This window comes from Nicotiana tomentosiformis, chromosome 9 (genome assembly GCF_000390325.3).
Source record: "Nicotiana tomentosiformis chromosome 9, ASM39032v3, whole genome shotgun sequence".
In the NCBI taxonomy this organism is placed as follows: domain Eukaryota; kingdom Viridiplantae; phylum Streptophyta; class Magnoliopsida; order Solanales; family Solanaceae; genus Nicotiana; species Nicotiana tomentosiformis.
Window position 1 is genome coordinate 14,770,011 of NC_090820.1, and position 24,427 is coordinate 14,794,437.

General features: G+C 40.8%; 3 protein-coding genes across 4 annotated transcripts; 2 read left to right on the forward strand and 1 right to left on the reverse strand.

Moving 5' to 3' along the window:
- The first annotated feature begins 1,724 nt into the window (after positions 1-1,724).
- Positions 1,725-2,201, forward strand: LOC138898419 (uncharacterized). Its single transcript, XM_070184485.1, has one exon. The coding sequence runs from the start codon at positions 1,725-1,727 to the stop codon at positions 2,199-2,201; it is 477 nt and encodes a 158-aa protein (XP_070040586.1).
- Positions 2,202-9,115: 6,914 nt separating this feature from the next.
- LOC104116925 (1-aminocyclopropane-1-carboxylate oxidase homolog 1-like) lies at positions 9,116-11,543 on the forward strand. 2 transcript variants are annotated; one of them, XR_011411159.1, is made up of 4 exons: positions 9,127-9,940; positions 10,625-10,946; positions 11,023-11,413; positions 11,483-11,543. XR_011411159.1 is itself a non-coding variant. In XM_009627890.4 (3 exons), exons 1-3 carry the CDS (start codon positions 9,330-9,332, stop codon positions 11,266-11,268), a joined length of 1,179 nt encoding a protein of 392 aa, XP_009626185.1. In that variant the 5' UTR covers positions 9,116-9,329; the 3' UTR covers positions 11,269-11,543. The 2 variants fall into 2 exon arrangements, 1 of the variants encoding a protein (XP_009626185.1); XM_009627890.4 differs by having other exon boundaries at positions 9,116-9,940; positions 11,023-11,543.
- Positions 11,544-13,070: 1,527 nt separating this feature from the next.
- LOC104116924 (alkane hydroxylase MAH1-like) lies at positions 13,071-14,912 on the reverse strand. The gene has a single exon (XM_009627888.4). It carries the CDS (start codon positions 14,770-14,772, stop codon positions 13,168-13,170), a length of 1,605 nt encoding a protein of 534 aa, XP_009626183.1. The 5' UTR covers positions 14,773-14,912; the 3' UTR covers positions 13,071-13,167.
- Positions 14,913-24,427: the final 9,515 nt, after the last annotated feature.

Genomic DNA, 24,427 nt, shown 5'->3' on the forward strand with positions numbered 1-24,427 from the left:
TCACGTTAGGCCCCCCTCGACCCCGGTATCGTAGAGTTTTGTCATAAATACCTAATAACCCTCGGTCAGATCCATCCTTCATTTTGGCGGATTGTTATCCTGATCCGATACTTCGTGAACAAAATCGAGGGGATGCCTTTCACCCTCAATCATCAAATCCGTTTGTACCGTCCTCACCCTTTTCGAGGAGGGTTAATAAAACTTCAATGTCGGGCTACCAAGGCCCTATTCTCGAGCATAGATGAGGACAACGATCGAGGCTGGATGGACAGGTTCGTTCGAGTGAGGACTTCGGACCTGATTCCGATCGAAAAGATGCCATTTCTCGAAGAGTGGAACATGAAGCTTAAGTGTAATTTTGTTGTTATCTCTTATTGCTTTGCCTTTCCGTTTCTTTTCTCACCGATATCCCCCTCTTCGTGATGCAGCAGTCCCTTGGATGCCCGGCGCAGTTCCCGATCTTAAGAGCTGGGTACGGGCTCTGGTTTAGACCTCTACATACGCCGAGCATTCATGGCGTGACTTATCAAAGGGCCGATGGGAAGCAAAGAATCATGGTAAGTCCCTTCCCCGTATTTTTTAGTAGTTCGAACGAGATGCCCCTCATATACATTAATAAATTTTCCCGTATGTAGGTGTAGGCAAGGATGCGGTTCTGAGGCCTCCGTCCGCCGAGGAAGAGGCTTCGGCCTCTGCTCTAAAGTCAATGAAAGAACATAAGAGGAAAAGGGCCTCCGTTCCCGAAGATCCAAAATTGAAAAAGAGGACGGCTCGTAAGCCGAAGGATACCATTCCTTTGACTGTAGAATCGGTTCTGCGTCTAAGAAATGAAGACGAAGGAGAAGAAGAAAACAATGGGTCCGCGTTGGCAACCCGAGTGAAGAGAAGCACTAATGTCCCGAAGGCGGCTAAATCGATGATGATTCACCAGGCTCTGCCTCGGACCGAGGAGAGATTAGAGGGAGGTTCATGCAAAGTCCCCAAGTCATTAGAGGTCGAGGATGCTTCCTACCGAAGTCAACAAACAATGGGTATATCGGAAGGGGCCGGTCCTGAAGCTCTCCGAACTGAAGAGAACGCCCCGAGCAAGTCGCTTGGGGAAATAGTAATCAGAGATTCTCCCACTCTCCCTGCCTTTTTCCGAAGGGGATATTCGAGAAGCCCAAGCTTTGGGGGCCCTAGAGATGAGTCGGTCTCATGAAGGGGATGACCCTTTCCGTGATTTGTTTACGGGGGTCGAGGACGCTGCTAGCCCTAGTGATGTGTCGGGCTTTCTCTATGAAGTGTAGCTAGCTTTGAATCGGGTAAGCTCTTAACTCTTTCTGTTGATATTACCACTTTTTATGTTTTGATGTTTTTTCCTAATTTCTTCTCTTCTTTCTTCACAGATCGTGGTGGTGCATCGAGAAACATATTCTCGGTCTTGGGCTGAGCAGCATCGGTTAGAGACTGATCTTCAACGGGTCACGGAGGAGAAGAACTCCCTTAAACTCCTCATAGGGCAAAGGGGAGAAGAAATCAAAGACCTCCGAGCCGAGTTGGCCAAGGCTCGCCAAGATCAGGTTGATTTGTCTGAGCAGGTAACGATACTTTTACAAGCGTATGGGCTCGTAACCGGAATGATGGCTAAATTTTTGGTCTCGCAGCAAAAAATTGAGATGATCAGAAAACTCCGGGAGGAGGTCGATATGATACAAGCGGAGTCCTTGAAGTGAAAGGGAGGCATGGATCGCTTCGCTGCAGAGAAAGAGGTCGCTCGAGCCCAACTGTCATCGACCGAGAATCAACTTCAAAGTATGAAGGAAAAAAGCTCTGCTCAAGTAAGAAGAATAGAGGAGCTCGAGGCTCGGTTGGCCTATGAACTTGCTACGGCCAAATCTGATGCCCAAAAGGCAAAGGCCGATGCGGATGCATTCGTGGCCGTTTATCGGGCTGATGCCGAAGTAGCTCAGGTACAAGCAAGAGAGGCAGCCGAGACCACCGACACTCGAGCATATTGGGCTGCTGAACTCACTAAGTGCCGATCTCGGAGGGAGACCCTCGAGGAGATCCATGCTCGAGGTTTTGACCTCACTGGAGAAATAAAAAGGGCTAAGGAGCTCGAAGCCGATGCTGAAGCCTTGGCTTCCGATGATGACGATGACGATGATGACGATGATGGGAGCAAGAGCGGATCCGGGAGAGAGGAGGAACCCGAGTGAGAAAAGACCGACCCCGGGGTTAACCAAGAAATTTAGTCCCTTAGTTTCTATTTCGGATGTTGTGAACTATCATGTAAACAATCATGTAAATATATATAAATATCTTTTCTTTTCCTGTCTTGCCTCTGTTTTATTTTGTCTTGTGAATTTATCATTTCATTCATGCCTTATGAATGTTTTTATAAGGCTTTAGGTAATTTAATCGAATTCGGATTTTGTAGCCTTTATAGTGAGTGCTCTTGAGCTCGAAGTAATGTAGCCCGTAGTCTTTAATGATTGAGTGAGTGATTTCTCGAACTCAAAATAAGAGTAGCCCGTAGGCTTTGATTATTGAGTGAGTGATTTTTCGAACTCAAAATAAGAGTAGCCCGTAGGGTTATTTTTCGAGTGAGTGATTTCGTACTCGAAGTAATGTAGCCCGTAGGCTTTGATTATTGATTGAGTGATTTCTCGAACTCAAAATAAGAGTAGCCCGTATGCTTATTTTTTGAGTGAGTGATTTCAAACTCGAAGTAATGTAGCCCGTAGGCTTTGATTATTGAGTGAGTGATTTCTTGAACTCAAAATAAGAGTAGCCCGTAGGCTTATTTTTCGAGTGAGAGATTTCGAACTCGAAGTGACGTAGTCCGTAGGCTTAATGATTGGGTGAGTGATTTCTCGAACTCAAAATAAGAGTAGCCTGTAGGCTTATTTTTCGAGTGAGTGATTTCGAACTCGAAGTAATGTAGCCCGTAGGCTTTGATTATTGAGTGAGTGATTTCTCAAACTCAAAATAAGAGTAGCCCGTAGGCTTATTTTTTGACTGAGAGATTTCGAACTCAAAGTAACGTAGCCCGTAGGCTTAATGATTGAGTGAGTGATTTCTCGAACTCAAAATAAGAGTAGCCCGTAGGCTTATTTTTTGAGTGAGTGATTTCGAACTCGAAGTAATGTAGCCCGTAGGCTTTGATTATTGAGTGAGTGATTTCTCGAACTCAAAATAAGAGTAGCCAGTAGGCTTATTCTTTGAGTGAGTTATTTCGAACTCGAAGTGACGTAGCCCGTAAGCTTAACGATTGAGTGAGTGATTTCTCGAACTCAAAATAAGAGTAGCCCATAGGCTTAGTATTCGAGCGAGTGCTTGCTTGAACTTGTTGATTTTCGGTTGGCAGTCCCCGATTTAAGGGGTAATGGTCGGCCCTTAAGCCTGTTTGCATAATAAATGTCAACATAGAGGAATTTTCCTTGGATATAAGATATCGGTGAAGAAGAAAGGTTTCTTTATAAGTCATTATACATGTATTCGTGTTTTGTGTCAGGGCTCGGGCCAACTATATGAGCATGGTTCGCTTTGACCATTTAGCTCTTACAATTTTTCCTATTGGAACTCTGTTGTCGTGAAGCAACTTTCTTGCATCGAACCTCATATATGATGCCCCCACAGTATTCGAGGTCGATTTTAAAGAGGCCTCGGATACTGTCGAATTATTTTTAAGTTAGCACGATCAATGGTTGTCTCATTAAAAACCTTGCCGAAAAATCCATTTGGGATAAAAACTGGTCTACGGGAAAAAGAGTACAACGCGTGCTTTCAGACCTAGGGCTTCGTACTGAAGGATCCATCATTTCTCCTAATCGGACTCCTACATGGGTTAGTTTCAAAATATAAATGAATATGGGAGGGTCGTACCTTAGCAGTAGTATCGTTTTAGGTGCGACACATTCCAATTGTTTGATAGGGGTGTGCCGTTTATAATGCCGAGCTTGTAGGATCCTTTTCCGACGTTTTTGAGAACCTGATATGGTCCTTCCTAGTTCGGACCCCAATTTTTCTTCGTTTGGATTTCGGGTGCTGAGGGTGACTTTTCTCAGCACTAAGTCCCCAGGTTTAAAATGGAGAATCTTGGTTCTTCGATTATAGTATCTTTCGATTCGCTATTTTTGGGCGGCCAATCGGACGAGAGCAGCTTCTCATTTTTATCCGATAATTCGAGGCTAGTATTCATAGCTTCGTCATTTGACTCTTATGTTGTATATCGAAACCTGGCGCTGGATTCCCCGACTTCGATCGGAATCAAAGCTTCGGAGTCATATACTAAGGAGAACGGGGTTTCCCCCGTACTAGATTTTGATGTTGTTCGATATGCCCAAAGAACTTCAGGTAGGGTTTCTCTCTATTTTCCCTTAGTGTCATTCAACCTTTTCTTTAGGTTTTGAATGATAGTTTTGTTTGTTGACTCGGACTGTCCGTTCCCGCTAGGGTGATACGGTATAGATAATATCCTTTTTATTTTGTGGTTTTCGATCAATTTCGTCACTTTGCTTCCGATGAACTGTTTTCCATTGTCGCACACTATTTCAGCGGGTATCCCGAATCGACATACGATATGATCCCAGATAAAGTCTATAACCTCTTTCTCTCTTACTTTTACGAATGCTTGTGCTTCAACCCATTTAGAGAAATAGTCAGTCATAAATAAAATGAATTTAGCTTTACCTGGGGCAGACGGCAGAGGGACGACGATATCCATTCCCCATTTCATGAATGGCCATGGGGATAGGACTGAGTGAAGTTGCTCTCCGGGGCTGATGGATCATTGGCGCAAACCTTTGACATTTGTCACATTTTCGAACAAACTCCTTTGCATCTTTGTCCATATCGATCCAATAATACCCTGCCCTGATTATTTTTCGGACTAATGAATCGGCTCTGGAGTGATTTCCACAAGTACCCTCGTGAATCTCACGTAAGATGTAGTCGGTGTCTCCTGGACCTAAACATACTGCCAATGGACTATCGAATGTTCTTCGGTATAATGTTCCATCTGCAGCTAATGTGAATCGAGCGGCTTTGGTTCGCAGAGCCCTCGAATTTTTAGGGTCCGATGGGAGCTTTCAATTCTTCAAGTATTCAATATACTTATTCCTCCAATCCCAGGTTAAGCTTGTAGAATTTATCTCGGCATGACCTTCTTCGATTACGGATCTCGAGAGTTGAATAACAGTACTCGAGTAGATTTCGTCTTCGTCGACCGATGATCCCAAATTTGCAAGTGCATCGACCTCGCTGTTTTGTCCTCAAGGTACATGCTGTAAAGTCCATTCTTCGAAATGGTGCAAAGTGACATGCAGTTTGTCCAAATACCTTTGCATTCTATCATATCGAACTTCGAATGTTTAGTTCACTTGATTTACCACCATTAAAGAGTCACATTTGGCTTCGATGACCTCCACTCCCAAGCTTTTAGCTAACTCGAGGCCTGCAACCATGGCCTCATACTCGGTTTCGTTGTTAGTCAATCTAATAGTTTTGATAGATTGCCTAATAGTGCTACCCGTAGGCGGCTTTAAAACGGTGCCTAGCTCGGACCACTTCACGTTTGAGGCCCCGTCCGTGAAAAGGATCCATACCCCCGACGATGTACCCGATTTCGACAAGAGTTCTTTTTCGACTTCGGGTACGAGGGTAGGCGTGAAGTCGGCCATGAAGTCCGCTAAAATTTGAGACTTAATGGCCGTGCGGGGCTGATATTTGATATCATACCCACTAAGTTCGACGACCCATTTGGCCAATCGGCCCGATAGTTCGGGTTTACGCAAAATAGTATGAAGTGGGTACGTTGTGAATACGCATATGGGGTGACATTGAAAGTATGGTCTTAACTTTCTAGAGGCGCTTATCAGTGCAAGTGCTAATTTCTCTAAGTGTGGATATCTAGTTCTTGCTTCTCCTAAGGTTCGACTCACATAATAAACGGGAAATTGCGTACCTTGTCGAACTAGGACGCCACTTACCGCGATTTTCGATACTGCCAAGTACAAGCAAAGCTTTTCGTCAGTTTTTGGAGTATGAAGCAGTGGTGGGCTCGATAGGTATAGCTTCAATTCCTCTAATGCCTGTTGGAATTCCGGGGTTCGAGCGAAATCATTTTTCTTTTTGAGTAGAGAGAAAAATTTGTGACTTCGATCCGACGACCTTTGAGTAGAGAGAAATAAATCGGCCTAAGGCGGCAATCCACCCCGTTAGCCTCTGCATGGCTTTTACACTGTCTACGATGGCGATGGCTTTGATTTTATCGGGGTTGATCTCGATCCCTCGATTTGATACCATGAAGCCGAGGAATTTACCCGAACTGACCCAGAAAGCACATTTCTCGGAGTTGAGCTTCATTTTGTACTTCCTTAAAATCTCGAATGTTTCCTGCAAATGAGCCAAATGGTCCTCTGCGCGCAGGGACGTAAGTAGCATGTCATCAATATAAACTTCCATTGATTTACCTATTTGTTCTTCAAATATCTTATTGACTAAGCATTGATAAGTAGCGCCTGCATTTTTTAGCCCGAAGGGCATTACATTATAACAATATGTTCCATACTTGGTTACAAATGAAGTCTTTTCCTGGTCTTCCGGGTTTATTTGGATTTGATTATACCCGGAATAGGCATCGAGAAAAGTAAGGACCTCGTGGCCGGTCGTGGCCGACCATGGCATCGATCATGAGATCGATGTTGGGCAGTGGAAAAGAATCTTTGGGACATGCCTTGTTCAAATTCTTATAATCTATGTACATTCTAAGTTTGTTCCCCTTTTCAGGGACTACAACTACATTGGCTAACCATTCGGGAGATTTTACCTCCCGAATGGACCCTATTTTGAGAAGTTTAGTTACCTCATCCTTTATGAATGCGTGTTTTACCTCGAACTGGGGTCTTCTCTTTTGCTTCACCGATTTGAACCTCGGGTCCAAGCTTAGCCGATGCGTCGTTATATCCGGTGGGAATCCTGTTATACCTAAATGGGACCAAGCAAAATAATCTATGTTATCGATAAGAAATTTAATGAGCCTTTTCCTGAGTTCGGGGGTTAATCTCGTCCCCAGGCATAACTTTCGTTGGGGCAAATGCTCGATTAGTACGACTTGCTCCAATTCTTCAATCGTTGAATGGGTAGCGTCGGAATCATGGGGAACCACGAAAGATCGATGGATACATTGATCATCATCTACCTCGATTTTCTGATTTTCCGGTTGGGTTGAAGCTAACGTCTATAATTGCTATTTGGAATCTCGTTCCCTTTTTGAGTCTGATTCCTTTATTGACGAAGGTGAGGATATTAGAATTGTTTCTTCGACGACAAACATTTCCCTTGCAGCCGGTTGTTCTCCGTACACTGTTTTGACTTCCTTTAGTGTTGGGAATTTAAGAATCTGGTATAGGGTCGAAGGTACATCTCTCATGTTGTGGATCCATGGCCTTCCAAAAAGGGTGTTGTACCTCATGTCGCCTTCGATTATGTAGAACTTTGTTTCCTGGATGGTCCCGGCCACGTTTATCGACAGAATTATCTCACCTTTAGTGGTTTCACATGCCATATTGAACCCGTTTAGAACCAGGGTTGCAGGTACGACCTAGTTCTGTAGACCGAGCTGTTGTACCACCTTCGATCTAATAATGTTGGACGAGTTACCTGGATCATTTAACACACGATTAACTTTAGTTTTATTCATACGTAAGGCTATTACTAGTGCATCATCTTGAAGACCAGCTTCGTTGTTGATAAGTTAGGCCATTTAATCGATAGTTAGTCGTTGCTAATCCGAAACCAAAGATACTTCCGGAAACAAGAGCAAAATGGTGTATTTTTGTGGATTCGTATCAAACAACCACTGTTATCCTTAGCCCTACGGTGGGCACCAATCTGTTTACCAGAAAAACGGATATAGTTGAATTTGTACACAGTTCTAAGGATACGTGGTATAATTTAATACAAATCGTAGGGATAAGTAGAAATATCAACTGTGGATTACAAAGAACGCTAAATAAACGAGGTTGGAAAGAAGATGACTTTTAGAATTGAGCAAGATGAATCAATGTATAAAGCTTAAAAGAACATCCTTTCAATATAGGAATGTATGATATTTTTGTTACAATGCTCCGTCACAGAAATGTAGCTATGCTCTTTATAGTGGAGGATCCTACTTTAAATATAATTAAAAATACATAGTGAAAAACTCATGATAGATCAGTTTTTCCCTAATTCCTGCTGGGATTCCTTCCCTTAGTATGGTTGCAACGGCTCTTGTCTGCGAGCTCGAGCTTGATCGGACTCGGTATCGGTCGGTATTGATTTAGTGCTCGATACGGACTTGAGCTCGGTGCTGACTCGGGGTCTGGGCTCGATATCGGCTGGCTTTTGCCCCTCAAGCTCGATTCCATAACATCTCAACACAGTTTGATCTGGACCCGAGCTTAATGACGACTTCGAACTCGGTGCTTGATCGGTCCCCGAAAATTAAAGCTCGTTCGTGTCTTCTTCGGGTCCTATCTCAATATTACAAAGACTTTCTTCGATCCATTATATTTCGACCCCGATCGATAGTACGAAGGCCGAAATCTATTTCGTCTGTATGTACACAATATAATTTTTGGTTAAAGGGGTTCCGCTGAACCCCTTCCGCCCACCTAACTCTGCCCTGCTCCTAACATGCCTGGTTCTTTTTTGTTTTACAAGAGATAAATATTATTAAATATTTTAATATTTTTATATTATCTTGTTTACCCGAAAAACGGATAGAGTTGAATTTGTACGCAATTCTAAAGACACGTGGTATAATTTAATACAAATCGTAGGGATAAATAAAAATATTAATTGTGGGTTACAAAGAACGCTAAATAAACGAGGTTGGAAAGAAGATGACTTTTAGAATTGAAAAAGATGAATCAATGTATAAAGCTTAATTTTATATCCCTTCAATATAGTAAACACGCGAAAAAGCTAAGGGGATTAAAAAAAAAAAATTGACCTTAGGTACACAATATAATTTTCGGTTGAAGGGGTCTTCCGTCCACCTAACTCCTCCCCGCTCCTAACATGCCTGCTTCTTTTTTGTTTTACAAGAGATAAATATTATTAAATGTTTCAGTTTTTTTATATTATCTCTTAGAGTTATATTAGTTAAACTTAGCGCAAGACCTGTGCAAATAAGTTTTTTTTCCCCTGGGAAGAGAAGATATCCTTTATTGGGATGAAGAAAGAATTGGGTTGACTAGGCCGAAGTGGTGTAATTTCCTTCTTTTCTTGCTTTCGTGGAGCATAAGATTCCTTAGAAAATTGATAGAATATTTCACAAAAGGACAATTGCATTATTTATGAGCAGCCTGTTGACCTTAACTAACTTATCTGTTAAGAAAAGTTTAGTTTTCTTTAAACTAAGAACAATTATGTCCTGCGCTGAAGAATTTCAAGCTGAATTGACAATGGATTATGATAGATCTAAGGAGATAAAGGCTTTTGATGATACAAAAGCTGGTGTTAAAGGACTAGTTGATTCTGGAATTTTGAACATACCAAGAATGTTCATTAGGCCAACTCAAGAACTTGTTGAAGAGTTGAATCAGTGTAAGTCAACTCTAAAGATTCCAGTGGTAGATCTCAGTGGCATAGAAGTTGAAGATCGACGTAAGAAGATTGTTGATGAAATAAGAGAAGCATCAGAAAAATGGGGATTTTTCCAACTGATAAATCATGGTGTTCCTTCAAGTGTTTTGGAAGGAATGATTGATGGGATTCGTAAATTTCATGAACAAGATGTTGAGTTAAAGAAAGAGTACTATTCGCGTGATCGAATAACAAGAAGAGTTAGATATGAGAGCAATTTTGATTTGTATCAATCAAAGACTGCAAACTGGAGGGATACGTTGAACTTTTCAAGGCTAGTTTGTGGTCACATTGAACCTGAACAAATACCAGCAATTTGCAGGTGACCATCCTCTGCCCTTAAATTGTTACTCTATATCAGTCCTGTTCTACTAGTTGAAATTGGTTAGGAAAGATCAGAACTATTGAATTTTAGTAAGACCAGTTGTAGTTTTTTCTTTTATGTTCTTGGCTTTGCAGAAAATCTTATCTGAGAAGCAGATATGTTTACTTATTTAGCTGTTTTTTTCCAACATAGATCCTTCTGCAGATCTTCCTAATTTAGGTTTACTGTGCACCTCAAGGACACTAGCGAAGCCAGAAATTTCATTAACGGTGTCAAAATATAAGAAAATAAACATACAAAGAAACTAAGGGGATTCAACATATCGTATATATACATAAACATAAAATTTTGACCTAACTACACTGTAATTTTCGGCGAAGGAGTGCCAATTGACAACCCTTAGATTAAGGTGGCTGCTCCACTGCTCGTGGAGCTTTTCAAGTATTGTAGAGTAGAGATGGTGACATTGTTCACGGCCTGGTATTTTAGTCGAGTACTTAAAGCAACTGTTTGGACAGATGAGCTAAAATCACCGGGCTGAGTTATTCATAGGGATATATGCTTCAGCTGTTTTTCTGTCTTTCAGTAATGGGTACAGACGTACAGTTGTTTGACTACCTAGATTAGAATCTCTTGAACTTTTTAAACTTAGTAATCTCTGTTGTTTTTCTTAATGTCCAGGAAAACATCTCTTGAGTACATAAATCATGTCATAAAACTAGGGGAAACTCTTTTTGACTTACTGTCAGAAGCTCTTGGGCTAAAACCAGACCACTTGAAAGCCATGGAATGTGCCAATGGACAAGCATTGGCATGTCATTACTACCCAACATGCCCACAACCAGAGCTAACTCTTGGCGCCGATAAGCATACAGATCCTGCTTTCCTCACCATTCTGCTTCAAGATCAAAGTGGTGGCTTTCAAGTCATGCATAATAACCAATGGGTTGATGTTGAACCGATTGAACGAGGTTTGGTTGTTAATATTGGTGACCTTCTTCAGGTTCGCAACAAAACACAATCTTTTCTGTCTCATTTATTTACGGATTATTACTTATCTCAATCTGATTTTGTAACAGATACTATCAAATGACAAGTTTATAAGTGTGAATCATAGAGTTGTAGCGAATGAGGTAGGACCAAGAATGTCAGTGGCATGCTTCTTCACTGGTGTTTTTGAACCTCCAAAGATGTATGGCCCAGTCAAAGAGCTCATATCAGAAGAAAATCCCCCTCTTTATACAGAATTTACAGTAAGCGATTACATCAGTAAGTTTTTCTCGAGACCACTTGATACGTCTGGTCTTGACCTGTTCAGACTCTAATGAGTGACATGACTATACATCTCTATAGTAAACAGAACAATGTCAAAATTCGTGATTTGCTGCACATTAGTCTTTTACCAACAATGAGTAATAAGAGTGCTTTTGCATTCTGCTTTGCACAACTAAGTAAACTTCTAGCCCTGAAGTTTATAGCCACCTACTTGCATTTTCGTCTTTTTTCACCCAATGTTTTGCTTCATTTCTCTGAACATAGTTTTTACTTCAATCTGTTATGAAGTTGTCAATATATCATCCATGTTGAGCGTCCTGCATTACCAGCTAGTGTCGAACAATGGCGCAGCCAGGAATTTCGCAAAGGGTGTTCAAAATTTAATATATATATTTATAAAAAGTAATTTTAACCTATTACATAGTATAATTTTCTATATACTCAGTATAATTTTCCGATGAAGGGTCACACTATGTGGCTATGCCACTGTTGTCGATTATTCAATGCATGGAAACATTTTTCACCTCATTATTCAACGCGAATTTTAACTGCATTGGCCGCAAGAGATTGGAGAAAAAAAATAAGAGTGAACGAGAAAGACAGCATTTTGTGTACCATGTGAACAGATTGGATAAAACTTGTTCATTGGGAAGTAAAATTCTCAACAAATGATGGTTTTTGGATGAACAAAATCACATGAAAGATCACAAGATTTCTACTAACAGATAACTATGGTTAGATGGATCAGATGAACATTTAGCTTGAAGTAGGAGTCAATGAGGTACCTCAAGAAATGTTTTCTAGCTCTAGTACTATAATTTGGATCTCAATCATTCCAACCATGGACATTGCTTGACATTAAGCAAAGATAATGAAAAGGATAGGCAATTTGTTTTCCTTTTTGTGAATTCAGTTTCGTAACTCAAAAGTTGTGCGAGCAAAGATGAAAGTCCTTTCCATTAAAACAACTTTCTTTGCTCATATTTTTCTCGGATAGTTCATTTGAAATAGTTTTGTAAAGTTTAGTTATTAATTAATGAGATAAAGTTTCTTTCGAAAAATACTTTTTGAAAAATATTTTTCTGTCATACCAGTGAGTTGTGCGCTATGTTTAGGTCAAGAGGGTTCAACATCTTCATTATAACTGTATTTTCTCAAAGAAAGATAAAATAGACATAGACACACAGTATAATTTTTCGACTAAGCGGGTTTATATGAATCTGCTTGATCCCATGTAGGTCCGCCCCTGAGCATGAACAGGAAAAAACTTACAATATTAGGGGGAAAAAGTAGGGTGCCGGGTAGAATTAATAAACACATAGGATAAATGGTAAATTATGATTATTAAATAGTTAATAGTGATATAATGCGAAAAAATATAAATAGCTCTTTTCGTCGTTATGTAACAACAGATTTAACAATATAATATAATAAAATTAAAGTAACAATCAAAATAAATATTATTTTTGAAGTAACAATGCAATACATTACAATACAATACAACGCAATACAGTACGGTACAATACAATGCAATACAGTACAATACAATACAATGCAATACAGTACAGTACAGTACCTACAATACAATACAATACAATATAATACAATGCAATACAGTACAGTACAATACAATACAATACAATACAGTATAATACAGTACATACAATACAATACAATACAAATTGAAACGGAGGGAGTAGTAAATAAGGATATAATGCGAAAAAAATATAAATGGCTCTTTTCGTTGTTATGTAACATCGGATTTAACAATACAACATAATAAAATTAAAGTAACAATCAAAATAAACATTATTGTATTGAAGTAACAATACAATACAATACAACGCAATACAGTACAATATAGTACAATACAGTACATACAATACAATACAATAGTACCTGAGTAGGATATATACACACACACTACACCATAGGGAGATATTGATTAATCACAGGCTGCTTCTTTGAATGAGCCTGACCTTCAAACCATGTTTCATTTTAAGTTGAAGGAGAATAGAAGCACTTGGAAAATCGAGATGTTGACCTTCCACTAGTTGGACTTGGTAGTTGAATATAATGGTAGCTGCAACCATTTTCATCTGAAAAAATGAGATGTCCTTTCCTAAACAAGTCCTTGGACCAGCATTAAACACTGGAAATTTGAACGATGGCTCGTGTTTGATCTTTCCTCGGCCACCAGAAATCCACCTCTCAGGCTTGAAATCCAAGCAATCATTTCCCCATAGTGTTTCCATCCTTCCCATTGTATAAAATGATAGTATCACTCTTTTGCCAGGACACAGATGATGACCACTAGGAAGGATGTCAGTTTCAGTTGCAATTTTGTGCTCCAAAGGAATTGGTGGGAACAACCTAAGAGATTCACACAATGCACCATGTAGATAAACCAGTTCACGCGATTCTTGTACGTTGAAAAACCTAAGATTTTCATCTTCTTTGAGCTGCAATATTTCTTGAATCTCATCCCTGATTGTTGTTTGTACCGAGGGATTTTTAGCAAGGAGCCAGAAAAACCAAGTGAGAGCTGAACTTGTGGTGTCTTTCCCAGCAAACATCAAATTCATGCAAGTATCCCTGAGAAATTTTTTTGCATTATTATTTTCCAAATCTGTATCAACAATATTCTTCATAAAAAGACTGTTGTATGCTTTCATACAGGCAGTCAGGAAGTCGAAATCCTCATCTTCTTCTTCGATAAAACCTGATCTTCTTAGCATCTCTTCTTGCTTTCTTGAAATACAAGAATATATGAGCTGATCAAAAGCCTTCCAAGCTTGACTTAGCTTTTTCTCTTTACCAACGCGGAGCCATTTTTGCAATTTCCAACAGCTTTCAGGCATTATATGTCTGTACAGAATGGCATCCCCGGCGTCCTGGAATGCATTTTTAAATAGAGAATCAGTAGGTAAATCAATGGACAAGCTACCTGGATCATGGTCAAGTAACAATTTGCTGATAGTATCAAAAGTGAATCTCTGAAAAATATCTTGCAAATCAAAACAGGATCCTTGTTTAGCGAAATTGTCAAGAACTGGTTGCAGTCCTTTTACAACCTTGTCCCACACATTCCTCTCTAGGCAACTAAGGAACTTGGGATGGCTCATTATGGAAATAGTGATCTTCCTCTGAACTTCCCATAATTCGTTATCCACATTGAAAATTCCATCTCCCATAATGTCAAACATTTTCTTATATTCGGAACCTTTAGGATAGTTGTTGAAGTTTTTACTTAGCATATGGTGGAGGTTAGCCGGATCGCTGCTGAACAACATGTTTAAGTTGGAGAAAACAGGCCCTTTGAACTCAAAAATTCCTTCATTTTCGATAAGGATCTCTGTAACAAATTCATGGAGACGATGAGTATTCCGAAGAAGCCCTGGTAACATTCCTATGAGAGGCCAATTTGTTGGTGTGACTGGTTTTTTGGACCATGTAATACCTCTAAGATAGATTAATTGTATAGAATAAGTTAAATACAAGATCAGTACTATATATATAATGACAAGTGTAAGTGAGTATTCAAGGATACCCATTTGGAGTAGCTGGGCGTTACTATGACACAAGGAAATTACAACATAGCGAAAGAAACAACAACATACCTAGTGTATTCCCACGAGTGAAGTAACAACGAAAGAAACAAAGAGTTAAATTTATAGGTGAGATACAGAGAACATTCAAGAGAAGCTAAATCTTAATTCATTGTGAAATAAAGGCGAGTATATTGTCTGTATTTATACACAAGCAAACTGAAGAAAATAAAAAGGATCAAATTACTTACAACTAATATAGAGCTTATTATTTTTACAACCAAAATCCCAAGAATCATGCTAACTTAATATAATCCCAAGAAGCATTCTAACATAATTAATATACTTCCAAAGATCTTGCAAGCCAAATATAATCCCAAGAATCATGCTAAATATATGGAAAATTGTTGATAATGTTAAACAATATCATCAAATGTTTCTATCAGGACAGTGATAAAACTAGAGAATTAAGACGTGAGTACAAATTCCATCAAGAAGACCGGTGAAAATAGCACCGGCTAGCCAGTTTTTGGACTGATAATTGAAAAATAGCTAGCGTTTGCAAAGTTATTAAAAAATATCCACCGTTTTGCTGAAACACGGAAAGTTTCAACATAACATGCTGGACTATGAAGCTCTTGCGTATAAACTTTCAGCATATTATGTTGGAACTCCAATACATTATGAAATTTCAGAATATTATGCTGGAATATCATGTGTAAAAAATTCGAACTCCAACATATTATACTAGAATTTTTCCGGATTTATAAGGGTTATTCTGTTTAGATTTTATCTTTAAATGAAAAAATGAGTAAATTTCGATTACTTTTGAAACTGTGACTACTTTTCAACTAATAGTTATAAATCTAGCTATTTCTATTTTTTTCTTGAAGACCTGAGTAGATGTTTCTACTTGAGTACAAAGAAATATATCATGCTAACCGAATATGACCCCGAAAATCTTGCTAACCAAATATAATCCCAAGAATCATGCTAACATAATATAATTATAACTTTGCAAGTCAAATATAATCCCAAGAATCATGCTAACATAATATAATTCCAATAATTTTGCAGGTCAAATATAATCCGACGAATCATGCTAAATACATCTTAACAGGAAAATTATTACAATGTTAAGTCTTGGGTATAAATTCCGTTAAGACTTGACTAGAAGACTACGTTTCTACTTGAGTACAAAGAAATGGTAATTTGCTTGGTGATCACATTATTTCTTGAGAAGTTGTCCTTGATTTGTTACCTCCTGGTTCTCTTGAACAAAAGCAATATGTTACAAATAAATAAATAAAGATTAAGCAAACTCAATAACTCACTTACCGGTCAATTTAACTCCTTTCACGTAATGTTTATTATTATTATTGCTTTCGGTTGAAGTACAGATAAATCTTCCTAAAGAAAATTATGTGGAGGATTGTTTTGAAGATATGCTTCTTGTCTAATCTCAATTAAACCAATCATAAAATGTATATGCAAATTCTCCCTGTACTGCAAACCCTAAAACTAATCTTTTTGCATGTACAAGACATATATCAGTCATTTTTTGGACTTCATGATGTTGGGAAGAGAAAACATATACACCCATTCCAAATATACTCCAATACACTTGAACTAAGAGGAGCAAGCAAACTCAAGTACAAAACGATGTGTGCAGCCAATTCAGAGGCAGAGCCAGGATTAAAGTTAATGGGTTCTAAATTAAGAATTTGTACATATTTATTAGATTTTTTAAGACAAATACAAAGTTTGAACCAAAATTACTGGGTTCGGCCAAACCCATAACATAGATACTGGCTCCGCCCCGGGCCAGCCACGGGCAAAAGAAATTAAGGGTGGGAGACTTGGTAGTAATTGGTATAACAAACTTCAGACGAACTCTTGAACAGAGTTGCCTACAATTAGTAGACAATTTGGACTAAGGAATTTATTATTTGTCGAAATTGACATTTTATTTATAAGAAGTTTAAAGATATTGTTTCATGTTATTATAACTGTGATATTCCTGCTTTTAGAGACTGTGTACGGTCAAAATCGATTCTCAGTCATAAAGACCGGTCGAGACAATGACGTTTAAATCGAAGGGTATCCACATGACAAGCTCGGACGAATTCCGAAGTAGGGACGTCGAGTTTCGAGCTATAAACGGCAAAACTCGATATTATTATCGAGCCCGTATCCGAATCGGACTACGGGACAACATCGATCGATACAGGCCCCGAATATCGATGCCCCAAGGCAGAACCGAGCTCGAACCAAGACTGGGGGTTCGATCTAACACCGAGCTCGAGCCAGTGCCAAGCTCGCAGACAAGAGCCGTTACAACCGCACTGAGGGAGAGAATCTTGGCGAGAATCAAGGAAGAGACAAACCATCATGAGTCCTCTACTATATGTATTATTGTATTATGTTGTTATAGATAAAGCAGTGATCCTCTACTATAAAAAGGGGGATAGACTGCAATAGAGGCAAGTCCTCCAAGATACATTAAGATTTCATTGTGCTTGTTTTTCTAACTCATTTCAGTCCTCCCGTCTATCATTCCCATTTTATAGCAAAAATACATGTATTGTCATTTTGTATCAAAGGAATTCGCATGCCCTTAGAACCATATCTAAATTTAACGTTATCCGATTTTTCGGGTAAACAGTTTGGCGCCCACCGTGGGGATAAGGGTAACAGTGATTGTTTGATATAAATCTACAGTACACTCCAGCTTACAACTTCAAAATGGCTCTACCTATCGACCTCGAAGCCGGCCTTCAAGATGAACCAACAACTTGGCGCCCGGGGCCGAAAGGCTACCTGACGACGGCAACGAGGCTCGAATTGAAGAACCCAAAATTCGATCCGAAGTACCATTGGATATCAATTCACAAATAGCTCTAGAAGTGAATCAGCGTTCTAAACCGGAAAGAAGCGTTCAGGGCGGTGCTCGACGCATAGCCCGAGACACCTACAGCACGGGGGAAATCGAGGCCAGCTTGCATATGATTTTCGAAATGTTACAAGCCCAACAAACAGCGATAGCTCAGTTGTAGAGCCGAACTCATATGCAAAGCGGGGCGAACTCCAATCCGCTTCTTCGAGAAGTCACCCCCAGAACGGAGCCCGCCGTAGTGAAATCAAACGAGCAGGAATCGGGGACCGCTCCTAAAATTGCTAAATTGCTCGAGGAACTCACAAAATGAGTCGAAGCCAACGACAAAAAAATAGAAACGTATAACGCTAGGGTCGATCAAATCCCGGGGGCTCCGCCAATGATAAAAGGGCTCGATTCGAAAAAATTCATACAAAAGCCTTTTCCCTCGAGCGCGGCCCCAAAACCAATCCCCAAAAAATTCTGTATGCCCGAAATTCCCAAATATAATAGTATGACCGATCCTAATGAACACGTCACCTCCTACACATGTGCCATCAGAGGCAATGATTTGGAGGATGATGAGATCGAATCCGTGTTGTTGTAAAAGTTCGGAGAGACCCTCGCAAAGGGAGCAATGATCTGGTATCACAACTTACCACCAAATTCCACTGATTCTTTTGCCATGTTAGCAGATTTGTTCGTAAAAGCACATGCTGGTGCCATAAAGGTTGCAACAAGGAAATCAGATCTCTTCAAAGTAAAACAAAGGGGTAACGAAATATTGAGGGAATTCGTATCCCGATTTCAAATGGAACATATGGACTTGCCACCGGTCACAGACGATTGGGCCGTACAAGCTTTCACCCAAGGACTGAACGGGCTAAGTTCGACAGCATCACGTCGGCTGAAACAAAATTTGATCGAGTACCCAGCAATAACTTGGGCAGATGTACACAACCGATACCAATCAAAAATCAGGGTTGAAGATGATCAATTGGGAGCTCCGTATGGGCCCGTACGTCAGAACCACACAACCACTAAAAATCAGAGGGAAATCAACAGAGAACAAAGGTCGAACAGAGACCGATACCAACCGTACGACACAGATCGGATGAACAACGGTTCAGCACGTGATGCGGTTCGGAACAACCGAAGGACTGATCGGGGAAAAAATTCTCGGGGACTTATGAGCAAGAGCGGCTTTGATAAATATGTCAATCCTATAGAAGTCCCTCGATTATCGGAGTATAACTTCAACATTGCTACATCCGCCATCGTATCGGCCATCGGATGCATCAAAGACACCAGATGGCCTCGACCCATGCAGACCGATCCTGCCCAAAGGAATCCTAATCAAATGTGCGAATATAATGGCACCCAGGGCCACAGAACGGAAGATTGCAGACAACTAAGAGAGGAAGTGACCCGCTTATTTAACAAAGGACACCTTTGGGAATTTCTGAGTGATAAGGCAAAGAACCATTTTAGGAACAAGGAATTCGGCAAGCAAAACAAGCCAGAAGAATCTCAACACGTCATTCACATGATCATCGACGGCGTCGATGCCCCTCAGGGACCGATGCTTAAACGCACTAAAACATTGATTGTGAGGGAAAAGCGATCTCGAACTCAAGATTATACACCCATAGGGACTTTGTCCTTCAGTAATGAAGATACAGAGGGAATCATCCAACCCCATAACGATGCACTGGTAATATCCGTATTCATGAATAAAACTAAGATTAAGCGTGTGTTAATTGATCCAGGTAGCTCGGCCAATATCATCAGATCGAGGGTCGTAGAACAGCTCGGCCTACAAGATCAGGTCGTACCTGTAACTCTGGTTCTAAACGGATTCAATATGGCATGTGAAACCACCAAAGGCGAGATTACCCTACCAATAAATGTGGCCGGAACCATCCAGGAAACAAAGTTTCACGTGATCGAAGGTGATATGAGATATAACGCCCTTTTCGGAAGGCCGTGGATCCACAGGATGAGAGCCGTACCCTCGACCCTACACCAGGTCCTCAAATTCCCAACATCGGGAGGTGTCAAAATAGTGTACGGAGAACAACTGGCCGCAAAGGAAATGTTCTCCGTCGAAGAAGCAAAATCAATATCCTCGTCTTCGCCGATAAAAGGATCAGGTTCAGAAGGAGACACAATCGGAGAGCAGAGCGCCAAATAGCAATCACAGACATCATCTTCGACCCAGCCAGGTAAGCAGAACATTGAAGAAGATGATGATGACCGATGGATCCCTCGATCCTTCGTAACCCCCGATGATTTTGATGCCACCAAATCAACAATTGAGTAACTGGAGCAAATCATACTGATTGAACACTGGCCCGAACGAAAGGTATACCTGGGAACGGGTTTGAGCCCCGAACTCAGGAAGAAACTCATTCAATTTCTTATCAATAATATCGGCTGTTTTGCCTGGTCCCATTTAGATATAACAGGGATCCCGTCGGACATAACGGCACACCAGCTAAGCTTGATCCCTAAGTTCAGACTGGTAAAGCAAAAAAGAAGGCCACAGTCCGAGGAAAAGCACGCATTCATAAAGGACGAGGTAACCAAACTTCTCAAGATAGGGTCCATTCGAGAGGTAAAATACCCCGAATGGTTAGCCAATGTGGTTGTAGTACCTAAAAAAGGAAACAAACTTAGAATATGTGTGGACTATAAGGATTTGAACAAAGCATGCCCCAAAGATTCCTTTCCACTGCCCAACATCGATCGCATGATCGATGCCATGGCCGGCCATGAGATCCTCACCTTTTTCGATGCCTATTCCGGGTATAATCAAATTCAGATGAACCCGGACGACCGGGAAAAAACTTTATTTGTGACCCGACATGGAACATATTGTTATAACGTAATGCCCTTCGGGCTAAAAAATAAAGGAGCTACTTATCAACGCCTAGTAAACAGAATGTTCGAAGAACAAATAGGTAAAACAATGGAAGTCTATATTGATGACATGCTAGTTAAGTCCCTGCGCGCAGAGGACTATTTGGCCCATTTGCAGGAAACGTTCGAGATTCTGAGGAAATACAACATGAAGCTCAACCCCGAAAAATGTGCTTTCGGGGTTGGTTCGGGCAAGTTCCTCGGCTTCATGGTGTCAAATCGGGGAATTGAGATCAACCCCGACAAAATCAAGGCCATCGAATACATCACCATCGTGGACAGCGTGAAAGCTTTACAAAGGTTAACGGGAAGAATTGTAGCCTTAGGCCGGTTCATTTCAAGATCATCATATCGAAGTCACAAATTTTTCTCCCTACCCAAAAAGAAGAACGACTTCGCCTGGACACCGGAATGCCAACAAGCGTTAAAGGATTTTAAATGATATCTATTGAGCCCACCACTGCTTCACACTCCAAAAACCGATGAAAAACTATACTTGTACTTGGCGGTATCGGAAGTCGCCATAAGCAGTGTCCTAGTTCGAGAAGATCAAGGTACGCAATTTCTCATTTATTACGTAAGTCGGACCTTAGGAGAAGCGGAAACTAGGTATCCGCACTTAAAAATTGGCACTTGCGCTGGTAAGTGCATCTAGAAAGTTAAGGATGTACTTTCAATGTCACCCCATAAGCGTATTAACCACCTGCCCACTCCGTAATATTTTACATAGGCCCGAACTATCAAGCCGATTGGCCAAATGGGCCATTGAACTCAGTGGGTACGATATCGAATATCAACCCTGTACGGCCATCAAGTCTCAAATTTTGGCAGACTTCATGGCCGACTTCACGCCAACCCTCACACCCGAAGTCGAAAAGGAACTCCTTTTGAAATCAGGTATATCATCCGGGGTATGGATCCTTTTTACGGACGGTGCTTCGAATATAAAGGGGTCCAAGTTAGGCATAGTTTTGAAACCCCCCATGGGTAACATTATTAGGCAAGCTATTAAAACTATCAGATTAACTAACAACGAGGCCGAGTATGAAGCCATGATTGCAGGTCTCGAACTAGCTAGAAACTTGGGAGCAGAAGTCATTGAGGCGCATTGTGACTCTTTGCTGTGGTGAGTCAAGTAAACAAAACCTTCAAAGTCCGAGAAGATAAGATGCAAAGGTATTTGGACAAACTGCTTATCACTTTACACCATTTCAAACAATGGACCCTATGGCATGTTCCACGAGAACGGAATAATGAGGCCGATACTCTTGCAAATTTGGGATCGTTGGTCGAGGTAGATGATTTGAGCTCGGGGACTGTCGTTCAACTTTCAAGATCGGTAATCGAAGATGGGCACGCCGAAATAAATTCTACTAGCTTAACCTGGGATTGGAGAAACAAGTATATTGAATACTTAAGAAATACAAAGCTCCCTTCAGACCCTAAAGATTCCAGGGCCCTACGGACTAAAGTTGCTCGATTCACGTTGGCTGCGGACGGAACACTATATCAAAGAACATTCGATGGACCGATGGCGGTATGCGTGGGTCCGGGAGATACCAATTACATCCTCCGGGAAGTACACGAGGGCACTTGTGGCAATCACTCCGGTGCCGATACATTAGTTCGAAAAGTGATCAGAGCGGGGTATTATTGGATCGATATGGGCAAGGATGCGAAAGAATTTGTTCGTAAATGTGACAAATGCCAAAGGTTTGCGCCAATGATCCATCAACCCGAAGAGCAACTTCACTCGGTCCTATCCCCATGGCCATTCATGAAATGGGGAATGGACATCGTCGGCCCTCTGCCATCGACCCCAGGTAAAGCCAAATTTATTTTATTTATGACTGACTATTTTTCTAAATGGGTTGAAGCGCAGGCGTTCGAGAAAATAAGAGAGAAAGAAGTTATAGACTTTATTTAGGATCATATCATATGCCGATTCGGGATACCCGCCGAAATAGTGTGCGACAATGGGAAGCAATTCGTTGGCAGCAAAATCACAAAATTCTTCGAAGATCACAAAATAAGGAGGATATTATCAACACCATACCACCCTAGTGGGAACGGTCAGGCCGAATCAACGAACAAGACTATTCTTCAAAACCTAAAGAAGAGATTGAACAACGCGAAGGGAAAATGGAGAGAAATCCTACCCGAAGTCCTTTGGGCATACCGAACAATGTCAAAATCCAGTACGGGGGCAGCCCCATTCTCCTTAGTATATGGTTCCGAAGCATTAATACCAGTCGAAGTCGGTGAACCTAGTCCTAGATTTCGAATCATGACGGAAGAATCAAATAACGAGGCTATGAACACCAGCCTTGAATTATCGGACGAAGGACGAGAAGCTGCCCTCATCCGATTGGCCTCCCAAAAGCAATGAATCGAAAGGTATTATAATCGAAGAACTAAACTTCGCCATTTCAAGACCGGGGACTTAGTATTAAGAAAAGTCACCATCAATACTTGGAATCCAAACGAAGGAAAATTAGGACCAAATTGGGAAGGACCATACCAGGTGCTCGAGAACGTTGGAAAAGGATCATACAGGCTCGACATCATAAACGGCAAATAGCTATCAAGCAGTTGGAATGTATCACATCTAAAATGGTACTACTGCTAAGGTATGACCTTTCCATATTCATCTAACTGACCCATGCAGAAGTTCGAACAAGAGCTGAAGAAGATCTTTCGCTTAAAAGCACGCGTTGCACTCTTTTTCCCTTAGACCGATTTTCTCCCAAATGGGTTTTTCGGCAAGGTTTTTAATGAGGCAACCATCGATCGTGCTGCACTTTTGACAATATCTGAGGCCTCTTTCCAACCGACCTCGAATACCGGGGAGGCATCAGGGCCCTCAAATACATCGAGTTCAGATGCAAGAAAGTCATCTCACAACAATAGGGTTCCAACAGGAAAAATTGTAAGAGCCAAATGGTCAAAATAAACCATGCTCATATAGATTGGCCCAAACATAAATACATGTGCAATGACTTGAGATTTATTTTGCAACCACAATTAAGCCTACAGGCTACTTTCATTCCGAGTTCGAAATAATCACTCGAATATTAAGCCTACGGGCTACTTACATTACTTCGAGTTCGAATCATTCACTCGACTAAGCCTACGGGCTATCTTTATTTCGAGTTCGAGCAAACACTCACTCGACCATTGCGCCTACGGGCCACATTATCTCGAGTTCAAAACATTCACTCAACCATTACGCCTACGGGCTACGACATTCCGAGTTCGAAATATTCACTCGACTATTAAGCCTACGGGCTACTATTATTCCGAGTTCGAGCAAGCACTCACTCGACCATTAAGCCTACGGTCTATGACATTCCAAGTTCGAAAAATTCACTCGACTATTAAGCCTATGGGCTACTGTTATTCTGAGTTTGAGCAAGCACTCACTCGACCATTAAGCCTACGGGCTACTTTCATTTCGAGTTCGAAATAATCACTCAAATATTAAGCCTACGGGCTACTTACATTACTTCAAGTTCGAATCATTCACTCGACTAAGCCTACGGGCTACCTTTATTTTGAGTTCGAGCAAACACTCACTTGACCATTAAGCCTACGGGCCACATTATCTCGAGTTCTTCATTCGACTATTAAGCCTACGGGCTTCTTTTATTTCGAGTTCGAGCAAACACTCACTCAACCATTGCGCCTACGGGCCACATTATCTCGAGTTCGAAACATTCACTCGACTATTAAGCCTACGGGCTACTGTTATTCCAAGTTCGAGAAAGCACTCACTCGACTATTACGCCTACGGGCTATAATATTTCAAGTTCAAAACATTCACTCAAAGGCTAATAAAGCTACTTTTACTCTGAGTTTACATTA